At 46.6% G+C, this 25,568-nt stretch overlaps 1 protein-coding gene across 1 annotated transcript in view; it reads left to right on the top strand.

Annotated features, from left to right (window-relative positions):
- The window catches only part of LOC122398039 (Down syndrome cell adhesion molecule-like protein Dscam2), a 178,718-nt gene that overhangs the window by 79,844 nt on the left and 73,306 nt on the right, over positions 1-25,568 (top strand). The window contains exons 3-5 of the mRNA XM_043397639.1: positions 7,406-7,567; positions 9,553-9,702; positions 21,219-21,336. Coding sequence (XP_043253574.1) covers positions 7,406-7,567; positions 9,553-9,702; positions 21,219-21,336 — 430 coding nt within the window. The remainder of the gene's footprint in view (positions 1-7,405; positions 7,568-9,552; positions 9,703-21,218; positions 21,337-25,568) is intronic.

Raw genomic sequence — 25,568 nt, 5'->3', positions numbered from 1 at the left:
CGCCATCGACAACGAAAATCCTACGTGTAAATAACCCCTCGTGCTGTGATAAATTTCATGTCAACACTTTCAGTGGTGTATTTATTAAACTAGCATCGTTGCTGATTAATATCTTCCTAAGTAAACTTTGAATTCGAATTGATTCCTAGCAGACTTCCGGCGCCTCTGCGGCGTCAGCCACCTGCGCGGTCTCCTTTTTCCGTGTCTCCAGGGTTCGCTGATTCGGTTCTTTCGCGAGGAGAGCGTCTCCTTCGGAAGGATGCATCCCTCGGAGCAAAGTGGATATGATTAGGCGCGCGTGCTCGCGCCTAGGCTTACGTATGCATTTGGCGAGCCCCGGTTTGCTGACTGCGCGCCGGATACGCGCGATTCGAATAACAACAACGTCGGTTTCCGCTGCTCCGATTCCTCCGCGCCAGCGATCTCGATCGTCGATCGAGGACACGTACGGTACTCGTCCGTTCGTCGAGGACGCGTCGCGAAACGAGCCGGGCTCGTTCGACCGTGGCTTCCGCATCCACGTAGGATTCGCGTCGCACCGAATCCCGCAGGAAATAAGGGTAACTGGGCTGATAAAGGGGAACGCGTCGGAAGGGAGGCCGTGTTTAACGATTACCTCTTTGCGAGCGCTTCAAGTATAACAGAGGTTGGGGAATGATGAGGGTAGTTAAGCAGGGTATTAAATTTGAATGGTATAGGTCTTTTCGGAAAGTGTTTGACTCCCTCGATTCGTCGGAGCGGAAGCGATGTGTGCACGAGTACAGGGGAGAAGGCAACGCATCGTTGATCCGGGACAGTCTCTCCGGGGACGAATTATTTTGCGGAAAGTAAACAAAAATCCAAGCCGATAATCGGCCGCGTTACCTCTGAAAATTTAATCGTCTACGTCTGCACAGAATTTCAGCGGTTCCTAGCAAGGTTGCAATATTCAAACGTGGAAGATTTAGCAATTTTTACATTAAATTAACTTTTCACCGAATATTTAGTTACGTTCGAAAAGAATGCAGTGAAATGGATTGTTCGCTGTTGGGGAAATCGTGTATTTTAATTTGAATACAAACCCACCCACACCACCCGAAGGTTTAATCAACGAGTCTCTTGTAAGGTTGTAGTATTTAAAATAACGTGAAAGCTGAACGAGCATGTATGCGTTGATATCTTTGAAAAGCTTAAATTATACGAGCCGTTTTGATTGAAGCAACGTCGAAACCAGGAGTTTAAAAAATAGTACAAGGGAGTGACGTTTTTTTCCGCTTTTCCGACGGAAAATTCTACGGAACGAAAGTGATATTTTCCCTTTGGACCCGTTGCAGGGCAGCTTCAAACGAAGGTGAACCTAATTGTTCTAGTTCGAATACAATACTTTATGCTCGCATTTTGTAAAACAACTTCGTTCCCTGCGTAATTTTCATGCTGTTATTATACACGACCTGTGATTTGCACGGTGCGCGAGTTCCGCGTTTGCGTTACTGCACGGACGAAGAAATGCAACAAATTTTCATTCTACCGGGCGCAATTTCAGTGTAACGCGCTTTAAAAATATTAAAAAAATGTGCAGCTACGCGGACGAAATGTCGTACATAAGTCTCGTCGGAAGATTCAACGTTGTTTTTCCTCGTGTTTGTTCAAACTACGGGCAGCTGGTGTCTCGCGACACACGGCGAATATTAAACATTTTTTTTGCAATATATCGGTACGTTATAATTCAAAGAAAGAAACATATTTACGCTAAAATAAAGCTCTTTAATTAAGCCTCACGGCGTTTGTTCCCTAGTTTCCTACGTAAATGTTAGTTCCTACGAGTAGTTTACGTTGCTAAAAAATTCTGAGGACGCCAGAGGGTTCTAACTACGGAAGTAGCGAGCTTTTCCGGAACAAAAATTCCCAAGTGCCGGTCATTTTTCGAACCCCCCTCGCGAAGACGCGACTAAAGACCGCGGAACAAATTGTTTAAAGATGTCCCAGCCCGACGACCAAAGAAGTTAATTAAGATCCTCGAAGGAGGAAATTGCGTCCCGGGAGGAGCCCGGGCCTCGGTAATAAACTACAATAAAAATTACTTCTGCATCCTTTGCGCTGGCTCGGAGGCAGCGTTCTTAATCCTTCTTGCCATCGAGATACGGTCGTGTTGTTTCGTCGGAACAATGATAGTTTCTTTGGTGGCCGGGTCCGGGATGAAATTCAAGGGGACGAAAGGAGGACGAGAAACGAGACCGACGCGACCGGAGGCAGATGGAATATCGGCGACGGTGAAAAAAAAAGTCGACTTGGAACGAACGGGACCGTCTCTCGTCAAGATGCCCGCTTAATACTCCGCGGGAATTCGTGCCGCGAGAATACGTCTCGAAGAAACCCCGGTGGTTTAACGACGTTTGCGCAAAAAACACCGGCACGCCGCATTGTTCGTTTTCGCGGCTGAGACGAAACGCTTTCCAACCCGATCGATCTCGCCAAGACGGTTCTTCGTTCTCTATCGTTTCCACGGGCACAATGTACGCCCGGGAGTTTATTCTTCCCGGTAAATTTCGTTGTTCCGGATTAATTTCGTGCCGGCCGCAACGAGAAATCTTAACGACCGCCCCGAGCGGTTCCGCGCGAACAACGCGCAGCGTCTCGCGATGTTTTCGCGCGTCGCTGAAACTTCCTTTGTTCGTGCGCGGTCCTTTCAGCGGTCTCCGCGCGGCCGACTGGCAACATTTCTTCTTTAGAATATCGCGATCCGAACCCTACGCGGCCGTTAATACGGCTTGTTCTCGAGGCAAACGCCGAGAAACACGCGTTTGGACTCGAAGCGAAAAGGGATCAGATTTTTCATGGATATTCGCTCCGAGCTGTCCAGTTCGTCCTGTTCTTTGGAGCTCGGAGACATCCAAGATTACAAACTCACACCGCGGGTGGCGACGGAAATTTATCAATTACGAAGTTTGGAGCGTTATCCTAATTTCTGCGACTACGAGCCTGATGCGTTTCGTCCCGAGTGCGAGGGCCGCGAACATTTCGAGAGAGTCTCTTAGTTTCGGGGAAATAGTTTCGTAAATTAGACTCTTTGGTGGCCGTGTTTGGGCTCACGACCCATCAATTTCTATTAAGAATAGCGCCGCTGGACCACTCTGCGAAGAAAGTTTCTTGATATTTTACAATCTCCACCGAAAGGACAATCGCGAGCTTAAAACTAGAACGTTTCTGCTATCAACGATTCGATGGAGAGGCATGTGCCGCGGGAAGAAGCGATAAAAGACGCGGCGACATCAATTACGCAATTATCGAGAAGCTCCCGTTGATACAACAACAACCGCGTCGCGATTGGCAATTGAAATAATTATTTCCCGAGGCGCGGGACCGTCATCGTCGAGATCGAATCGCTTGAATATACATGGCCACGGCCGGCGGTGAAACGAGATTCCGTGGAAACCGGAAACGGCGGTAGTGTTTTATCGGTCCGCAAATACTTCGTAGGTCGGACGTAAAGCGTCTGCGGAATTTCCGCGCTTGGGGGCCGTACGCGCGGGCGCATAAGACGCTTAAAGTAATCTTATTATCATAACCGCGGTGTGTTTCCCCTCGTAGGATACCGCCCCGGCGAAAAATGAAATTGTTCTCGGCGAGTTCTCGGAGGGGGACGGTGATTTTTCGCCGTTACCCCCAGGTCGCCCGGGGAACAATTATTTTTAATTAAAAGCAACTCCGTCGTCCTGCGCTGGTCTAAAACCCTTTCGGGGTTCTCCATTGTCCATTGAACGACGGGTTTCGCGAATCGCTGGCGCGAACGGTTTCGTTTCGTTTCGCCGCCCCAGCGTCGGCAAAGTGTTCTTGAAGCTTTCGTTTTTTTTTCTAAAAACGAAATCCTCCCCCGCCCCTCGGAAAGTTTCGCGGGAATAATTATCCGCCGTGGGTGAAGTGTCTCGCGCTGGGTCGCGGAAACAAGCTCGATATTGTTGCGTTTTCGACGCTCGACCGTCAGCTGTTATTTTTTCGGACGAAGACAAAATAATGTCGAAATGATATGGAAGCTCAAAAATCGTGTACTCGATGAGATTGAGTTTGGACGATCGAACCACTTACGAATGACTTTTATTTTTTTTCTTGAAAAAATAAATAATATTGCTAGATTCAACGAATGAACCGTGCGCGGGCTTCTAACATTTTCGAGGATCGTTGTACGGTTAAAGCGAAGCGTCGAGTTTCCGGAGGGGGTTCGTGCCCGCGTAAAATTCGAGTCGCCGAAAAAATGCACGGTGGATTTCGAGGACGCGAGGTCTCTTTTCCCCTGCCCCTGGGTAGGTGGCCGAGGGATAGGACGGGTCAGAGGCACGGGACGGATGGGGACGAGTCTCGTGGCTTCATCTCTTCCCGTAGGTTTCATGGTTTGTAAATATTACCTGCCGCGATACGTCTGCCGAGTTTATGCTTGGCTTGGTTGCCGCGTAACCGAGAGCCGTGTGATACGGGGTGGTAGCAAGGCTGGAAACGGACGGAAGGAGGGGCAAACGGGGGGGTGGGAAGCAGAGGCGAACTCACCGAGTTTTTACCCCATTCTGGAGTCTGAGTGCCTCGCTCCGCTGACTCTCGAAACGGGTTGCAGAGCCGGGCCCTACACACCACCACATTTTCCTTTACTCGCGCCCGCAACCACCCTCCGTCCGACCAACCCCTACGCCCGGTCCTCTCTCTTTACCCACCACGGTTTCTCGTTCTGCATCCTCGCCGCCCACCCACTTTCAGGCCTGCTCTCTCGCCAACCTTTCAGTCGAGACCATCAACTTACGCGAAACGCTAGTTCACGGCCGGATCGGGACAACCTCGAGATTTTGGATAAGATACCGCGACCCTTTTAAGGGCTCCCAATCCCCCGTATCATCGAGACACCCTGTCGGCTCGCAGATTTCTCTCGCGTCGATTAACGCGACGGGATCGTGCCGGCGGAACCATCGATCGACAGACGAAATCGAACCTCGCGATCGGGGTGTGTCTTTCGTCCACGCCATTGGGGGTGAAATTAAGGTTCGACGCGTTCCCCGAGACTATTGGAAATTTACTGAGCAGGCCTGCCAAAGATTTTTATTTTGTCGCTTCGTTGTAAATATTCCGAACGTGAATCATATTCGAACCACCGCTATAAGATCTAGGATGCATTGTCTAAACAATGCCCAAAGAGTCTGGGAGAAATACCCTGGAGAAAACGTCCATACTATCAAATATCGAGTCAAGAAGAGTCCACGAGCACCTGATCTTCCGCGACCCGAAAAAGATGAGAGGTCTGGCATATTCCGGGTCTAATAATCCCCCAGGGGTGGCGTCGCCAAGGGATGGAAACGCTAATCCCGTCCACGAGCCTCGTATCAGGAGGTTATAGGCTTCCAGCCTCGGAAATCTACGATCAAAACGATGTCACCGTACTTCCATACTCTTTTGCTAACAGCATTTTCTAAAACCTACTGCTTCGACAGTCAGAGATCCGTTCTCGTCGATGTTTCGCTAGCTTTAGCCTTTTCCCTTGTAAACAGCGGATGCGTTCCGCCTTCAATTTCCATTATGGCCTTTTCAAAGTGTAGGTTCGCCGGTTATCGAGATTTTTTTAATTAAGGGCTCCATTCTCGCCTCGTTTGGACTCCTGGTTTTATTCCAGGATTCACCAGCCGTCGTGAAAGTCGATTCCGTCGGAGACGGTATCAACATCTTGTAGTTATAGTCGCGAGGCCGGATTTAATCCCGCGGTGCCGCCCTCCATCTCGCCTTACACCCTCGCCGCGCCACTTAACAGCTTTTTTTTTCGCCCTTCCGAGCACGGAGACAATTAAATCCCGGCGACTGCCTTCGGGAAAGAATTCCGGGGACGCGATCGCGTCGAATCGACCCCCCGGAATTAAGGGCACACGCCTCGCTGGAGTCGCGAAATATTCATGGTCCTTCAAAAATCTATTGCTGCGGAATTTCTGCTTGCATGAATATACATTGTTCGCGGAGCGTATGAATGTTTTTGTTTTTGTCGAGAATTTTTATCGAAACCGGCGGCCGTGCACGGGGGAAAAATATTTTTTCGTACGGGTCCTGGGTAAATCTGAAATTAACGTTTACGAAATCATTCTCTGTTGGAGAAGGCTCGATTCCTATTTCCATTCGCACGAAATAGTAAGTACAGTAAAACCGTACGTTAATTCAGAAAGAAAAGATGTTTCTCGAGGTGGGTGAATACGTAACTTGGGTGGAAAATTGTATTCGAGACACGTTCCGCGACCATATCGCGCGTTTGATCGAACGGAGTGGCACATACGCTCCGGTTGGTTGCTCAACATCGCGTTATGATAATTGTATCGATCGAGGAACGATTAGGAATTTATAGAGCTGTTTACTGGGAAGAATGCACGTCGGAGGTCAACATTCTTACGTGTCCCGGGTATATCTGCAACCGGAGAACGGACCGTATCGATTCGACGAAATAATTTAGTCTTCGTCGCTAAAACCGCGCCGCCGCGGATCCAAATCCGTGTGTTTCGAGCGTCTTTATTTCCAAAGGGACGAACAACGTTCCGCGTCTCGTTACAGCAGAAATCGTGTCCAGGTTTCGGCAACGATGCAACGTTTAACGTTGTTACGTTTACCGAGGTTAGGTTATTAATAACCGCGTATCGCTGCCGGCTTCGAATAATATTGGAACAAAACGGGCGGCAATTAATTTCGAGCAGTCATAAATCCTTATCCGAGGGGAAGCCTATTGAAATTTCTGTACGGTAATGTCCATAATGGCGGGCAACTTTACGGACTGATAGAACTCGCGGGAGGCACAAAAGGGGAAATTATCCGTCTCTGAGGTATATATTCGGTTGTTCGGTTTGTAAGCCGATCTTTATACGATTACGCGTGTACGTAACGCGGTACGTAATATGTATTTACCCGCTGATCCGATATCTGTTGCCATCGCGCACGTTACATGCCGTATTAACGATAATACCATCGCGGCCGCTTATTCACGGAGAAGAATTAAGTACAATCAAAGTTGCCACGCGTCCTCGTAAACCATTTATTTAGTCTCCGGAATATAGAAAAATAGAGTGGTCGATTCCTCCTGTGTGTATTCCGTGTCCATTTGTGAAATTTTATTTGGAATATCGTTTCTCGCTTTCCTTCAAGATCGTACCGAAAACTCCATGTCTCGGTACTATTAAATATTTTTAATTTACACATAATTTACGCAACTCTCGTATGCGAGCATCGAGGATCGTACTTGTCGGACTTTGGTCGCCCCAACGATCGTTCGTTTTTCCAAAATCCGCGAGAACAAATTTCCTCCTTGGTCATTAGCATACGAACTTTCCCGAACCGCAGTTTTTTCCCCCGGACCAGGGAGCTCGTGACGCGGTGCGGTTTCAGCCTAGCATTCTAGCGGCTGGTCGTTTGTGTGTTTCAGTGGTGAACCAGCGTTACGATCCGGAAGTGCAATGTCCCGGCGGTTTCCCTGGAAACAACGTACTTATGAGATGCAACGTTCCCAGTTTCGTTCGCGACCACGTCACCATCACGTCTTGGCTTCAGGAGCCGTCGTTCAACATCTATCCGTCCACGATGGGAGGTGAGCGAAGAGTTTCTATATATATACAGATCGCTTAATGACGGCCTGCAACGACGTCGCTCATAAATAAGAATGAGCAACGCGATCCTCGTCGCGCCCGCGGCGAACGAACCGTTTCCGTCGCGGATCCTTGAAATTTATTTACCCCGTTCCGCGATCGCCGGGAGAGAGAGAGGATCTCGCGGCGAGGATCGCGTCCGCGGGGGAGATTTTCATTGAGAACGTTCGCTGCAGTCGGTTTCGAGGATCGTCCCCGGGTGATATCGCGGCTCGTGGAAATAATCGAGTGGATCGGAACGAGGTCGAGATACTTACGTCTTGCGCAGATTACCGGTGGAGTCTCTCGATTTCCGCGCGGCGGACTCCATTTCGATCGCGCGGAATTTCGCCCGGACTCGTCGAACGCCTCCTTCGACAATTTTTTTGTGTAAAATTCATGATCGAACGACGCTTTGCAGGGGTCGCGGAGAACCGAGGAATAAAATATACGATAACGATTAAAATTTCAATATTTTTTAATGAATTTTGTTCCGAAACTTTGTACATTTGTGTGGGAGGCGTCGACGAAGGCTATAGTATGTGAAAATAAGTCGAGAATGTAGTGGAAAATGTTTCGTAGAATGATTTGCACGGCGCGTCTGACCATTGCTCGATGTTTCTACTTGTTTCGACCGTTCCACTTGGATTTTCACGGAATCAAAGCCTCGCGTGGCAAAATTTTATTCTATATCACTAGGGACTATTTGCAAACGGATGAGACACTGTTACAAAATCGTAACGAATGCAAGAGAAAATTGAACGCGGCGATACGAAGTATAATCGCTGTAATATTCCAAGTTTACGGCAATTGCCAACGCTGGCCGCGTTAATAGACATAATTCACATTATTGGCCCCTTGGAAATTCTCCTTGGGTGAGAACAGTAGCGTTTGAGTATCGATAGTCTCTAAACTTTCGTGTGACATCATCGATAATGTAATTACTGGACCACGTTTCTTTGATGGTACTTCAGCAAGTGCAGTTTATTGCAGCCTGTTTAACTTTAAGGGCAACTTTCCTCCCTTGGTCGATAAAAAAATACGTTTCCAATATTTTTGGTTGCCCTACAATCGTACAGAGTTTCATTGAAATCTCGAAGAAAGAATGTATTTACTATGTGTACTGCCTTCCCAGAAAATGGAATATTACGCTCTCGAGGGTAGAATCGATACGAAAGTATTTGCAAACGATCGAGACTATCGTTGGACCGAACGTATTGTTATAGTTCGCCGTTAGGCGCACTGCAGGCTCGTCCGTCACTGTGCAATAGGCAAAGTTTTCACCTGGCGGCGCCGTGAAACCATTAACGAGGCAAACTTCATTAATTATAGAGGAGTTCGATTAAGGTATGCATCGCGAAGCCGGTTTGAATATGCCCACTAATAATCCCGACGGATTTGTTAATACACTCGTCGATCGGGGTAAGACGGTCGATAGCTGGGCCAAACTTTTCCCGTTCCATGCACGGAGGCACGAACGAATTCGCCCCGGCCGTTTGAATATTTATTATCGCAATTCGAGCCCCGGAATTCATACAGCACGGCGATTCGAATATGGATCCATTGCAAATCGACCGCGCTACCAATTAAGCTATTCAAATTGACAACGGACCCTCTGTAAATGTAATATTCGAGGCGATCAAATTACGTAATAATTTCATCATTTTCTCCTAATTATACTCGTTCTCGTTCGAATACAAAATTGAAAACTCGAGATACTTCGGTGTCGCTGCGCTTTATCCGTTTAAACGCAAATCGATTTAGTCGCATTTAATTCCAACGGTTCGCTCAATCTTGAAATCTTCGTTCTGAAATAATTCATTTTGTAGATATATAATCCAAAAAATTTTCAAGATCGCCAATTTATTCCCTCGTGGTTAGCAGTATCGGAGGCGCAGAATTTTCCGATTGTGCTCCAGTACGATTGACGCTCGACGTCTGTTTTCAGATGGGAAGTATCACATGCTTTCGAGCGGCGAGCTGATGATACTGAATATCACGCGGGAGGACGCGGACCAAACTTATCGGTGCAGGACGCATCATCGTCTGACGCAGGATACGGTCGTCAGCAGCAACGTTGGGAGGCTTCAATTGACTGGTGAGTGCATTAAAATCCACTTGGCGTATTCCCCGCGGATAAGATAACACGTTTCCAGTTTCGTTCAAAATTCATAACGCGATCGAAGCACGCTTATTCCGCCCTCGAAGGTAATTAACGCTCGGACTGGGTGTCTGCGGGGGTCACCACTTAAGGTCCACCGCTGAAACAATGACAACGTTGTCTTTTCATCGTGAAAATTCCCCTCGGAGGCTTAGAAAATTTTTTTCTCAGCTTCTTCCTTAAAGTCTTCGCTGTTCCAGCATGGAAAATAGATTTTTCTTTATGGTATAACTCCACGTTTTCTTGCTCGTCGAGCAAAGGTTGCGCAATATCGAAGGAACCCTCGTCAACGAGTATTTTCACAGTGTTTAATGCTCGGACACGATTACTTAATCTGTAGCCTGTCATTCGAGCAAAAATTGCAAGTTTCCTTGAATTTTGTGCTTGCTTCGGAATACATTTCGGAAAATAGTATGCTGTCGTCCGGAACCTGATAAGGGCATGTACCATCTTATGTGGACGCGTACGAGCTGATATGGCACGTGCGTTATTCGATACGGCCACATATTATTTCATGCGACCGTATGTTATCCGATATGGCGAAGCAGAGATTTCCTTGTATAGCCAATTTTTTTGCTCGACGATACACGAATGTATCATAATATTTTCCTGACCGAAACTGTTCGTCTGATACAATGCAGGCTCTGAAAAATTTATTTTCCCAAATTCTAACAGTGTCTTGCACGGCACATATTTTTACCGAACAAAGAAACGGTTAATAATATCTAGTTGGAGCATTAACATCTCTAAAGAAATATTGAACTTCCTCCTCCCACGAAGGGGTAGTTCTGTTCGTCCTGCAGTTTAACGCCGGTGCAATCAGCTTGCACGCCAATCAGGGTTCGTGTCTCCTTTATTTTGCATTTATAATAACGCTTCGGAAAAGGAGAAGGCGGAGTCCGGGTCCTTTAGCTACGGGCTCGTTGCGCGTTCGTTTGAAGCGTCGCTTTTAACCCGGTTAATAAAGTTTTAATACGGGACGCGTAAGATTTCGCTATAAAAGCGACGGTGTTAATAAGAATATCGAAGGAATAAAAGCTCCGCGACGTCCCGTGGGGCGGGGGAACGTTTCCTCTTCCAACGGTTGGCTCTCGAACGAAAAGTTATTACACTCCGATACGATATTTACAAATTTCTCGCGAGGACCGTTGAATATTTATGAGCTACTTTCCGATAAGAGCGTCAGATGGCGGCGGCCCCGGTGATTCCAGTCTACCCGGCTTTCGAACCTGGTGGGTCTCCATCGAGGCTCGGTCGTCTCGTTTCCTATGCCCCGGTTTTCCTCCCCCCTCCCTACCCCTGAGTGCGTGATTCCGTAATTGGAAAACCGCTAGACGCTCGTGGCGTTTCCTCGACGCTCGGAGTTTTCGCCGTGGGATCGAAAAATCGAGTCGCTTCCCCGGGTCCTCTATCCGATTTCTTGTTTTTTTCCCATCAGCTGTTTCCCCCCGGTCGAAGACGCTGTATCCGCGGTTATTAAATTTTTTCAATAACAAACGGCCAACGGGGGGGACCGGGGGAAAGAAAAAAAAAAAAATAGAAAAATAGAAAAATAGAGGAAACGAGCACTCGGAACGCCGCGGGATATTCGCCCGGGCAAGGAAAACGTGCAATTCTGTACGGTCGGCGGCTCGTCGCACGCCCCTGGATACGTTCGATTTCAATTAAATGTTTGCTCTGGCCGCGGTCGAATCGCCGAACGGTCTGTCAATTATTATCGCGTTTCCGTTGGAAAAAACGACGCCGCGAGTCGCCGACGGCGAAGAAAGCACCGTCGACGATTCGAAAACACGCGTATTGTTATTTCCCTCCGATGCGTATCGGCTGTTATTTGCACGGCGGACATTTATAGCTCGTTGTTCGTGCGTCGCGCCTCCTACGATTTTTCGCAAGACGATTCGAACGATCGTTCGACGCCATAAAATCTAGGTACCACGCGGTCCGTGTGAAATTACATTTTCCCAAATTTATTGTAAACTCTCGAAACACCGTCGAGGAAAATATTCCGAGTAATTGTCTTTGATACCCCGCGAGCTAGAAATCGTTACGAACGATGTGCTTCGAAACTTCTGCTCGACTGGCGGCATTGATTGAGCCCTTTCTCGTTATCCGAATCAACGGATTCGGCGTGTTTTTTTTAAGTTTTCACCGGCGAGCCAAGGGAAACAAGAAACAATATACGCTTGTCGAAACGGCAATTTTTTCGAGAGCTTGTAATGAATTTATAAACAGCGCTGATTTATACCGTGGACATCGTAACTGTCAAATACACGCACAATTAGTTTTAATTTCGCCGTACGAGCCATCGATTGAAACAAAACGATCGACTACGGGTTTAATTGGGCGTGCGTGGCGGTCATTTTTCCCCATTCGCGTTTTGTATTTTGTCGCGATACTCGAAATTAAAAATGATCGGGTGTAATCAACGCGCGAGTAATTTTCACGCATTCTCTAGCCATTTTAAATCAACCGTCGAGGCGTTAATGATTTTTTTTTTTTGGCGATGTGTCGGATGGGAATCGATTCGATCGTCGTTTTCGCGTACCTTCGACATTTCTGCGTGCACCGAAACGTTTAGGGGTCTCCGCCCCCGCGAAAAGTACACGCGTCATGTCGAGCGAGGGCAAACATCGCGGTGGATATTACGGCGTACGTGGAAATCCGCGATAAACTCACTTTTCTCGGTGTGCAGGGTCGCGCGCGATTCGATATTACGCGTTACCCGCCGCGAATGACTGTCGATCGATCGATACGCCAAAGGTGGTGGTGAAACATACGTGAATAGAGAAAAAGTGCCACGGTCGGGGAACGAAGTTCAGCCCGGTTCATTAACGAACGCGATGCAATTAAAGGCCTCGTTCGAACGGCTCCGGGGCCACTTATTGCCGATAACGCGATGTTTTTTCGGTGAATTATGCTCGTTGAATAACGAGGCTGGCCTTTTAATAGGTTCCACTACTCGTTCTACAGGGGTTGTTCGCGTTAAACGATGTCGTGTATCCGGGAACACGGTAATTCATGGCGATTATTTGGAACGGGATAACACGTTTTATTATCTTTCCCTACGTTTTATTGAAATTCTGTCGGATACGAGCTGCTCGAGAGCCTTTCACCCTTCGAAACGTTAGTCGATACTTGTTCGACGCATCATCCGATGTTTAAGCCAGTTAGGAAATTTTGGTAACTAAAATATAAGAATTTAAACGCCTTGACTGGAATATCAAGCTCGAACGTTTAAGCGTGTAACGTAATACATCTGCTGAAATTTGAAATGCGACCCGAAGTTGTAACCAAGTAGAAACAGGGTTAAACGTACTTGCACATACTCGGTTAGCGCGCCCATAATCATGTTTACCGCCGTCTTTGTAATGCTTGTAAAAATAAATCGAGTTACAGAGACGACAACGATGCTCGGAAATTTAATTAAGAGTTCGCGTAAGTATGTCGAAGTACGCAAGTTTCATTCTGTAATCCTAAAGTTCAAATACGTTTTACGCTGGCGGCTACTTTAATAGAAGTATCGCAATAACTTTTTGCGAGGAAGACAAATAATAAACCCAGAGACAAGTAAGATGCGTCTAATGACCTGGAAAACGCAAAGTTCGTAGAACTGAAAACGCACCCATAAGATTAACATTCTGCATAACATGATACTTGGCTTAGGTTTTATCATAATTTGTTCTTCTCCCTCATATACGAATCTTTCAAGACTGAAAACAAGAATTAGTATCGCGAGATTGTTTGATCCTTCGCGTGTACGAAACGACAGCGAACGCGATAGACTTGACTTTGTTCGTTTGATAAAACCATTCGAAAGCTTTCAGTGTGATGAAATTGTTCACTTTCTTCGTAAATAAAGGCAATCGGAAAACGAAAGACTGACAAAACTGGCCAGCAAGGCAAGCTAATTACATAGAGCTTCCGTTGTCCGACCTAATAGGGAGACACGACTGTTAGGATAACGACATTTATTGATAATAAAGCACTTTTCTTTCTTGCGTTCGCCATTGTACATTTCGAGTTGGACAAAACCATCGACTATAGAAATTCGAAGGGATTTATTTTCCATTTTCGTACCGGTTTAATTTTTGATCAAAGACGCGTTCTAGAAGATAGAAAATCAAGCATTGTCTGTACTTTTTAAACGAATGTTCCAAATCGTAGCCGCGAATCGATCGTGATTCCCGCGTGGAGGTTTCATCCGTCTGTCGCGCGTATTCGAAATTAAACCGCGAAGGGTTAATGAGCCTTCGGGACGATCGGCGCCCGATCAAAGGAAAAATTCCCTTAGCCCGGTAATTGCCAGACTCCCGGCGACGAGACCCGCGATCGAGAGGCCGTCTGAAAAGGTTTCCCTGTCGTTTTGGTCGGTTAGCATCGCGCGGGTAACGAGTGATGCTAACGTCTGCTTTGGGGTTACGCGCGCGGATACAGGCTCGTCTCGGGGACGGCGGAGGAACGAAGAAAGGGAAAAATATACACGCGGGAAGACGAAGAAGACGCGGATGAAGAAGAAGAAGAAGAAGAAGCGGGAAAGGGGAGAAATCTCCACTCGAGCTCGGCTAACTAATGATGCTTCTCTTCACATGCCACACCTACCCTCCAGATTCGCGTTGAAGCTTCAGACGTCCGTGTACGATGCGTAAAAAAAAAAAAAACGGGAAAAAAATGAGGAAAAAAGATGATGAAAAAAGAAAATACCCCAAGACATTCTGCACGTTCTTCGCCGCCACTTTTCCCCCGTGCCGCGTTAATCCTCGACGTAGGAAGCGTCATAATTTATCGCTCGTTTCCTATCCGCTTTCGCCAATATTCCCCCCCCCCTCTCCTCTCCCCCGTCTTTTGCTTTTATTTTTCACCCTCTTCCTGGATCGACCGGTATATCGGGCTGTCACCCAGTCGATAAGTCCGCGCAGCCTGCCGGCGAATAATTAATACACCGTTGGCTTTAATCGTAAGCGACGCCAGCCGTGCAGACTACTCGTAACCCGACCCCCTTAACCCTCGAACTAGCGATTTTTCAACGAATTTCCAGCCCCGTTCACGTGAAAAACGATTTTCGAGCGTTTCGGCACCGACGATGGATTTTAAAGAATTTACGGAAATAGAAGCGCGCCTTTAATCTGTATCGTAGCTTGGAAAATTTCGAGCTTCGAAACGCAAGAGACGGGGGGGAATTCGAGCATTCTCTAATCTACGGGTAGCAAAAAATTCAGAGGAAAATACAATTAGGTAGCAGATACGACTCGCGATAACGCGACGCTGCTGCATTTTTAATAGCCGCTCCGTTACATGCTAGAATTATTATATAAGTTTAATCAGCGTTATTACAGCGGTCCAGCGATTATTACGTGCGCGAGATATGGGAATCGTTCCGGGGGCGGTGAAATACAGGCAGGGTATTTGAATATATTAACAAACATGTATTCATGAAAACGAATTAGATACGGGGCAACGAAACAAGTACAATTTCATATTTCGCTACCCCCTCCGTGATATTTACGATTTTCTTCCCTGCTGTATTTTTCCAGGCACTCGAAACAATTATTCACGGTAAGCTAAAAGCATCTGCTCTTTAAAATCTTTCAAATTGCATTAATCTTTGATATTTCTGCTAACAACGGTGCGGTGAAATCTGAAACTCCACTGATTAAACGTTTTCACCTACGATCAGTGATTTTGTTTGTTGGTACACGAATGTGGCGGGTCACAGATTATTAAATTTCACAAATTAGTTACGGTTGGTAGGTTTTTGGGCACTTTGGTGCTCCGAATAACCGTTTCAAACTTGTATCGATAAGCCAACAACGAGTCAGGGAGGACATTGCGCGAAAATTTGAACGCGAACGAGCAGGGCTGTTTATAGTTGGCGCGTCAGCCCTGGCAGAAATTCAGGCGTTCGTGGAATAGGTATTTCGCGGGCAATCGTTTATCGCGAGATACGTGTAACCTGGGTAATATTTACCTACCGCGTCGCTCGAAACGGAAGACAACCGTTGTGGAGCGTGCACATCCCAAAATTCCCGTTACAGGAATTGTTTAGAATTCCTATGCAGCAGCCCCGAGTAAACACTTGGTTTACGGCAATCGCGCGCGCAGTTGTTGTCTAAATACAGATTATCTCTAACGGGATTGGAAATTATTATTAGCCCGTGCGGAGCACGCGATTCCGGATACGGTGTTTCGCGTGCAAGCACGACCGTAATTGTTAGCTTTACCTACACCAACCGAAGATTTGTTTACGGTAACCGGTTTCTCGTTCGGCCGGGAACATCCCCGGAGCAGTTCAACCACCCTCCTATCGTCTCGTTAGACGCGCTATGTTTTTCCAAAAGTTTCGACGAAGCGTGCTCCGTCGCTAAAACTCGACGATAAATTCCGTCGAGCGTTTCTTCGAGCCTTGTTGATCCTTCCGCGGTTTAAAAACACGATTCGAAGCGAAACGATAAATTGTTCGTTCCCGACAAAAGCGATCGTACGTAGCAGAAAACATTCTTATCGCGGTATAAATAAAATGCAACGGGGAATTCTATTGTGCTCGCTTCTAATTGAAAATTGCGGAATACCGGTAGAATCGATTTAGGATTTTATTAGTTTCATTCGCAATCGCGGGATATTAAAACCCCAGGTGGTATCGCCAGTATCTGAGAAACGATTAAACGTGTTTACATAGCAATTCTTGTAAGTGCATCATGCCAGTCCACCGTGATCAAGCATTTTTCACTTCGCAGGGAAACACGGGATCCGTTAATTTCGAAACTGCCCCGTTAATTTCGCGAACGTTTTGTCTTCTTCCACTTCCTCGAATTCTCCGCCGTTGTGTCTGGTATCGTCGAAATTTTCTCGTCAGACGAATCCATCTATCAACGCAGCAGACTAGACGAATTAGATACAGATTTCTCTGCGATTCTATTATTATAAGAAACAAAGCCGTAAAGGCGGTTGACCAGGTCCTCCTTGACTCGCAAAAGATCGACTCGTGCTCCCGGTTTCAATTCTTCCGGCCACTTTAGCCCCGCCGCGGACGTAACGAAGCCAGGTCACCGTCGAGCGGGTTATGAATTTATGCTAAGCACACTTACATACTTATTAAGTTAATAACAAAGTTCGTGGGTGAGGGGGCAAGAGAATGTTTGCATATTCCGTGGCTCGGGCGAGGGCGCGCGACCGCCTCTCGTAGCTCGCGTTCGGAATACATCAAATTAACCGGAGAGCCCCGTTGTACAGTGGTTTTCGCGAGTAATGAGCAAACTTTTCGGAATTATCCGCGGGCCGGGCGCGAAAATTTTCGAATCGGCGGGAACTTCGGGGCCAGTTGTACCAGTCACGCGCTCGCGAGTGGTTTTTCCGGTAGTCGCGGATCGCGCGGTCGCGAAATAATTTCGTTCGGGATCGCGTCCACCCTGTCCGTTTCGGATTACATTGTTCCGAACTCCGGTCTTCGCGGGACATTTTTAACGCGGGGCACGTTGCAATTTAAATTATCAGCAACGGAGAAATTAATCGCGTCGGAGCTCGGTTCTAAAAAAAAAAAAACAAATATTTCGGGGCGTTGCGTTCGACGCTTTAAACGAGTCCTGGAACGCGAGTTATAAATGGATAAGCTGGAATGAATAATTGTCGGGAAATGTTGAGGTTTTCTGACCCGTCTGATCGATAAGTCGCTCCCTTTTTGCCGTTGCTCGCAAGAACGCAACATTCTAATGGATCTCGGGTCCGTTTCTCCGTTTTCTCGGCGAAACTAATTCTTTCCCGTAAGAATCGGTGCCCGCCTTCTCCGGTTCTTTCCCCGACGCGAGAATTCCCCTTTAAATTTTTAGTTTCTTGGGCAGCTGGCATCTTCGTTTGTTCTTTTCGTCCCGATACAAATTAGCCATTGTTGCACGCTAGCACCGTAAATTGCACGGCGAATTTTCGAGTTCGAAGGAGGTCGGTTCTATAAAATTCCACGATAGCGAAATTATTGTCCTCCTGTGAGCGCAAATCGATAGAACGCGTTCTACGGAGTCGGGGATAGCCGTCGATGAACTTCCAGACTATCCATCTTCGCTTTATGACAAAACATTAATCAGAGTCGACGCGATACAGTTTGATGGTGGTGCTATCACATTAATAGATCCCGTAAGACATACGTTCGGAATACAAGAATGGGCTCTGGAATTATGGGAGCTCCTTCACTCTCAAATTCTTCAGAGAAACACTTAACAATATTTTATTTCATCGCCTTATGAATTTTTCAAATTTCCAGCTAAATTCGGGCTGGACATAATTCTACAGATAAAATTAAGTAGAAAACGTGGAATAGAGTTTGTTCGTACTGTGCTTCGTTTTCGAGAAAATTGAATTTTAACTTTTACCAATCGCGTCCGACCAATATCGACTATTTCTACTTGCTTTGATATCAAAGTCGCGCTCTATCGTATTTTTATCGCTTCTCAAATTTTTAAAACGTGATTTAGATATCACAGTGTTTGATGCTTCGACGTCCATCGTGAAATTTTTGTAAATGAGATCGATTTCTCCGTGTCGCAGTGGAATTGATCGAGACATAGTCAGCCATGCAACACTCGAGTCGCGAGCAGAACCGGCCGGATCTCGCTGGCAAGCTTCATTACGCGCAAACGCGCGGAACCAGTTAGTCAAACCTCGGTGTAAACGTCAGATCCACACCATCTTGAGCCACTTCCGGCTTCAATGCATCTCGAGGGCGAATCCACGGTGCACCGCGACGCCCGTTTCGCGGATCTGCGCGCGACAGGCGGCTCGTCGTTTCGCTTTCGTTCTCCTCGCGGGGGAAGCGTTTTGCGTTCATTGACGATTAAAAGCCGCGTTACGAGTATCTTCTTTCCGGGTCGTGAGGGGGGAGGTACTCGGGTGACAACGCGACACGCTCGCCCCGGTAATCCAACGCGGAGTATTAAATTCCCTCGACGAGCCTCCCTCGTCCCCGACGAATCGATGCATCGTCGGAACTCGAACCGCGCGGACGGATCGAATTCGTCGGCGATTTCGTCAGAGAAACGGGTCGCGGGGCGACTGATAACCAGGCCGCGATGAAACTGACTGACGTGTCCTTGTATCGTCCGCCTCTGGACGCAGAAACTCACAGAAAATCGCTTTGGTTTATTCGTAACTCCAGATCTGGTGAGATCTGATCTTCGTGAGTTGTCTTGTTAATTATATTGGATTCGTCTCGTCGAGTTTGGCGAATTTGGTGAATAAATTGTCAGAAATTGTGGTGACGGGAACGAAGCCAATGGTGATATTCGCCATCCGAAAAATGGTCTGCTTTAATTATAACCGCTTCATCATTGACGTTAATAAATACGCAGTCCTTTTGCTGCAATATTCATTAACTCGTTATTACTATATCCGGAGCGCCTCGTAGCGGTCGTGGTTCCCTAGTCGATCTATTTCGGGCATCGTTAATGACGGGAATATCTGCTAATGAATTCTTGATGAAACGAATGGGTCGATTACGATACCATTGATCAAGGAATAAGTAGTTTCGTCGAAGCGATAATTTTGCTAAAGATATCTTTCCTAACTCGAATATTGTAGTTTTCTTCGAAACGAAATATAATAATATCATTTTTAAGTGATTTCCCAGGAGGACTCTTGATTGATTAAACGATATTCAGAAGAAAAAGTGGAGGAATCGTTGACACTCTTTGAAACTTTGACGAGTTAGATTCAACTCGAGTACGAACACTCTAAAACATCCCTTTCTTCAAGAGGGTGTTTGTCTAGAATTCCTTCTGACTTCGAACTTTGTCGAAAGAACCTCATACCCTTCGATGTACAAGTTCAACCCTTAAAAAACCACTCCCATTTCCTTTCGTGGTGTAAAAGACAATTTCTCGCCACTTTTGCTTAAAATTCAGCACAAAAGGCCCTTCTTGAACACTGAAAACAAATCCCATACTCGAAATTTACAAAGACGTCAAGTATCCGCTGTTACACGATATCAAATCTTTTCTTTCCGACAAATCCTGAATTCTCGTTGATAAAGTGAGCTTTCATTACCCAGATAATTGTTACGAGAGTTTGCCGGACCGTTCCTCCGTTTTAAGTGGCGATCAAAAACTTACGTCACTGTAAAACCGAACGTTACGGATCACGAATAACCGACACGTTGAAACTGCCTCCGCGATAAAACTCTGGATCGGGTCAAACGGGACCCTAGCAGTCGTTAGGGGATGGTTGAGTACGACTTCCGACTCAGTCGCGGCGATTCGAAATTCTCTCCTAGTCGAGATACCGCCCTGTTATCTGTCCCTTTATGGCGCGCCGCGTCGCGAGACGAGGTCGCTATCTGCGACCATAATTCCCCATTAAACGTCGGGGCTGATGCGTGCACCGCTAGATTCTGTTCCTTCGTCTTCTTCTGCCTCTCCATCCTCCCTCTGCCGCGAAGTGCCCTTTGTTCCTCCTCCTTTTTCACCCGGCGGCTATTTATGACGCGCCGTGGAAAACATTTCCCGTATATCACGGAACAAACTTACATGAACTCGTCCTGAGGGAAGAGAAGGCTCGAGCGTAACCTTGTACGTGTGTATAAGCACGCTGACGCACCCGTGTACGTATCAACCGGGAAAGAAGCCCGTAGGATCACACCGGGAGGATGTATTTCCTCCGCCGTTTCCTTCTTGCGCCCTTTGTTAAATCTGCAGCGGCATTGTCGCTATCAATTTCCCGAACAATGTAATCCAATACCGTTTCTCGGTGTTTCCGTTATTTTCCTGCTACGCTTCGCGCTCCTCCGACAGTTCCGCGAGGGATGATCGCTCTGGCACGCGCGCGTTACGGAGGATTTCATACCGTAATTTACAACGGCCGGTTTTCAATCCTCCGTTTCGTCGAGGACGACGCTAAAAAAACACCCCGTTCACGACTTTTCCACAGTATCTTCGTTCACGGGGAATTAGAATTTTACATGGAAGTCTTTATACTTATATCGAGATGAGACAGGAAACGTAACGTAAAATAATACGTGAAGTATCTCGTTCGATTAGAAATCTTTCGAAGAAATATTTCTCGTCGCCTTCCGAAAAATGGAGAGAAAGGACGATCGATTGTTTCCAACGTTCCGAGCATGAGACGGCGTTTAAGCGTTCTCAGCCAGCAGATTCGTCCCGTCTCCGTTTCGTGGGCTCGTTGAATATATATCGCGTGCGTCGCGCGGAAAAAAGTTGGAGGAACTCATCTCGATGGTGGGAGCCTCTTCCCGGGCGAGATATTAAAGGGGGAGGTCCTCCAGCCTCGGAGCCGTTGTCCAAAATTTCGCGAAAGTTCTCTCTCGAGCCGCGAAGAAATCTGCACGGGACGGGGGGAGCCGGGAAGATTTCTTCATTATTTCGCGCGTCGTGAATCCCCGGGATCTTTTGTGGAGGACGCTCCGAGCGTATTGTCGTTAGAGGATTTATGCGATCCTTTCGTTTTTCTGTTTACAGAGACACGGAGCTCCATGCCGCCGATGATAAACGAGAAGGTGGTTTATATGTCGGCGCGCTTGAAAGACACCATTGTGATACCATGCGTCGCCTATGGAAATCCCACACCTGCCAACAGGTAAGAACGTTCACGTGATCCCGCGACGCAATAATAATTCCTGGACGTTTCTGTGAAAATTTCGCTGTCAGAGTTCGCGGAACTTTTATCGATACCGTCGATATTCTCCGGGAAAACATCTTCCAACACTTTACGATGGTTGAACACGTTCGAACGTGGACGTTCTACGCGTGCACGTGACTTCGTTGTTTGTTCAGATTCGAATCTTACAACATTTCTATCATCAAAATGCGCCTTTCACGTGTAATTTCAATATAGAAAGCTGTCCCGAGAACTGATGTGCATTTCCTCGTAACGAACCACGGTTGAGGGAAATTATTATAATCGTATAAAGTACGAGAGTTCGTTTTTCTTTCGGGGACGCTGGTTCAAACGCATTATTCCGTGTTCCGTAAAGCAACAAACGAGAGAAAGAGTTCTCCATAACCCCTGTCGCTCCGTAATTGGTGACTTTGGCAAAACGGTCCTCGAGCACGGTTCGCTTACTTACCAAAACAGTTTTCCGATACAACGGGGCCGATGCATTGGCAAAGTTTAATTGGCTCGGTCGCGGGAACGGGATCGCGGGCTTCCTTGCTCGTGAAAAATATTTTGATCGCCCAGCACCGGGGGAAAAACTTCTGGCCGACTTGTCGACAACGATGGCAGAGGGTCGCCCTCTCGACTACTCGTTTAAACCTTCCAGTACGGTTGCCTGGCCGCGTCACATTCGCAATAATTTCAAACGCCGGTTACTAATAAATTCCTACCGACGCTAACGCTGTTTATTTGCCATAATTTACCATTTACGTGCTCGTTATTTTATTCGTATCGAACGTTCGTCAATTGTATAAATGCAACTGTCAACGAATTTACAATTTTTAACAGATATAAAACTTTGAATTTTCACTGAAAGGTTGTCACGACAGTTTTTAAATGCATTGAAATTTTGACAACCGCGTTTATTATGGCGGTGATTCGACTTTCGGTGGCGTTCTCGCTTCCATCCTTTTCCCAGCAGTCTCTTATTTAGCCCGGAGGCCCACGTAAACGTTCCGGTATGGAATTAAACGTTAAGCAGCCATTTACTGTACGCCGTGGCCGAGCTAGCTCCGTGTAATCCGTTGTTGAAGTAGTAGGCAACGCCTGTAAATTAAAGGCTGCTCTTCGGATTAATAAGACATCCAGTTGCGTCCTGGAATTATCGTCGTATCTCCGGCACCCGCCAGCTTCCGTCCGGTGCCGCTAAATCATTGATGGTAATCCGCGCCGACAACCGAACGACGGAATATAACGAGTGCGTTTATCGGAAAAGTTTCAATCTTTCGCGACTCCCGCGACCATCGACGTCTGTTTTAAAATATGGATCACCGCCGCGAAAACGGTGTTATCTCGACCTTATGCTCCCCCCCGGGTGGCTTTTCTACCCATTTAACCCCAAGCAACCGGCGAATTATCAATTTTCCTACCTGCCGTCTACCGCCATTGGCAAAACGACGGAAGCAAATAAATTTGCAACGATTTGTTTGAAAGCAAAGTGACAACTTGAATTGGTCGCTTTAGTCTATGGAACGTTTCCTTTTCTCCTTTATAACTTCAACATTCCGACAGAGAAGCGAATCATGCAAAGAATGTAAATATGCTTCTTGAATATTCATCCGTGCTGCCTTTAGAACATTAATAATGGCGGAGCAATTTTCATATTGTCTTTCAGCGCCGTAAATTTGTCTCGAAAGCGATCTGCATGCATTGACAATGGTTTTACAGAGGAACCATAAACAGGGAGGAACACTAACCTGCCCTTCGTTGAACCACTTTTATGCAATATGAAATAGATTTCTTTGATATCGCGAGCGTCGTTTATATTATATAATTTTGGTAAATTTTGTATTCCGGAAGTCTGTTTCGTTCGGGCAGAATCTAACGCGCCCCACGAACGATAAGAATGACAGAAGGAAACGAGATTTTCGCGCAAAGTCTTGGCGTTTGGATAATATGCGTTCCCCAGCGAGCAGCTAGAGTTTCTCTGTTAATGCTAATTTCAAACATAGTTCTGGCTACGGTATTTCGCATGGCGAGGTATTTCCGCGCAGAGACTGCGGAATACGCGGAGTTCATCGATGCGTGGCAGTGCCTTACACCGAGAAAAGAAGGAAAGGACGGGAAGAGGTGACTCCGTCTTTGATGGCTGAATTTCTCCGGCTACAGAGCGTTTCTTTTTCCCAGTCACGACAGAAACGACGCGTCTCGCGAAATCGAGAGCGCACGTCGAGCTTCCATCGAACATCCCCTCGTTTATGCCATCGACATTAACGTATATCGAAAACAATCGCCAACATCTTTGTATTTTTATATTCGATTCTTTGATCTTTGAAAATGCACAAGTGTGGAATACTCGAAGGAAACAGAATCATTCTAGGATCAAGTAGAAACTAGTCTAACTAAAAGGAAAATTTCTATATAAAAATTAACTCATTGTCAGTGATTTCGAAGCGTTTAATTAGAGGTAAATTTGTTCCAGATTCTTGACGATAAAGTTTGTTTCGCGAAATAATTTTTAACGAATTCGCATCAGATAACCGCGACGTCGGAAATAAAGTACACGGCATTACGGTCGCAATAAACTTGATCGTATAAAGGTAGCGTATTAGAATTTTAATGTACTTATTATTCGATTGCGCGCTCGAAGGGATAACGAAAGGAACGAATCTGAGCGATTCCTCGTCCCCGGAGTGGGCCGTACACTCGTAACGGAACGATAACAAGGTTATTAAACGACGAGCGAACCTACTTTATCTTTCTGTCTCGCGGCGACTCCGAAACGAGAAACGGAAAAGGCTTCTACGGGTTCAGTTAAGCGTGCAGAACAAGATTATCATATCGGATCGCCTGGGATAAGAACTGCTTTATTTTCGTGTTCAACGAAACGGAAGGACGTTCGTGGATCATAAGCCATCGAGCTTTGAATCCGCCCGAGTTCCGCTCGGAAACCTAATTACGCGATTGTCGCGTCGATGCACGAGTCCGGTTGTCTTGATCTAATTAATGTGGCTGTCTCGAACGAACGGAACCATTCCTGACACATCGGTTTCAATCTTGTTTCGATTTTAGCATCGGACAATATACAGGGTGTTCGGCCACCCCTGGAAAAAATTTTATTGAGAGATTCTAGAGGCCAAAATGAGACGAAAATTGAGAATACTAAATTGGGGGTATGTCTATTCACTAAAAATGATTGTAATTGATCACCGAATTGAAATTTTTAATAATTTTTTAACGAAGCTTCAATCAAGAAATTGATTCCCATTATCCCACATCCGACTCCCATTAAAATTTTTCCTAGGGATGGTCGAACACCCTGTATAACAATTTATGGGGTTGAGATTAGGACCAGCCCCTCCTAAGTATTCTGCAGGTTTAATCACTGTTGTACCGTTTCGTAGGCGATCATTGCAAAGGAACGTTTGACGTTCTAATCGTCGTTTCTTTTTTGCGCGAAATTCCGGAAGCACGGCGCGAAAACTAACGGTGACAATGGCCCGTTGATCGTTTCCAGCGCATCTGGCCGCCGAAAATCCCAGCTTACGACTAGTCGGGCGATAAAGTAATTAGCTGGGCGCGAGGCTTCTCGCGACCCTTGACTGTTAATTCGGCCCGCAACGAGCTTACGTCGGATCGCAATTCGTCTCGCCGTTAAAACCGCTCCACGACGTTAACGACCATCGCTGGGCCGCGTTCGCGGCAGTTATCGGCCCGTCGGGCGGGTATCAAAATTTTAACGACGCTCGACGCGCACCGCGGATAATTCGATACGCGCGCGTTCCGCTTTATTAACAATTCCCTGTCGCCGATGTTTGACAGCTGTAATTAATTTCGTTCGTTCTGTGTCTAAGCAACGACGATCGAACCCTATCGTCGCTTCCGCCAGCGTCAAAGGAAAGAGATCCGTTTGTATTGGATTCTTGGATCACAGAAATAATTTCCTACGACTGTGTCTGTGATTACAAAATTTACGTCCGTCTCTACGTTCGCGGTTCATTTTAAATCTACTGACTAAATTTTTCAACTACTAGCCTTCCTAATACTCTACGAAAATATTGCAAACATCATTCGGTTCTTAAGAGCGTCGAAAATTATCGAATCTGAGAGCACAATCGCGTCTCTGATAAACTCTATAATTCGTTCCGGGTACGGAGCTTCGAAATTAAAGAGTCGGAATAATTAATCGGCGTTTCGTTCGAGTTTCGCCGGTG

Source organism: Colletes gigas, unplaced genomic scaffold, assembly GCF_013123115.1.
Source record: "Colletes gigas isolate AHSC1104 unplaced genomic scaffold, ASM1312311v1 Colletes_gigas_Sc00010, whole genome shotgun sequence".
NCBI lineage: Eukaryota > Metazoa > Arthropoda > Insecta > Hymenoptera > Colletidae > Colletes > Colletes gigas.
Note: the sequence above shows the minus strand (reverse complement) of the source record. Positions and strands in the feature narration are given on the sequence as shown.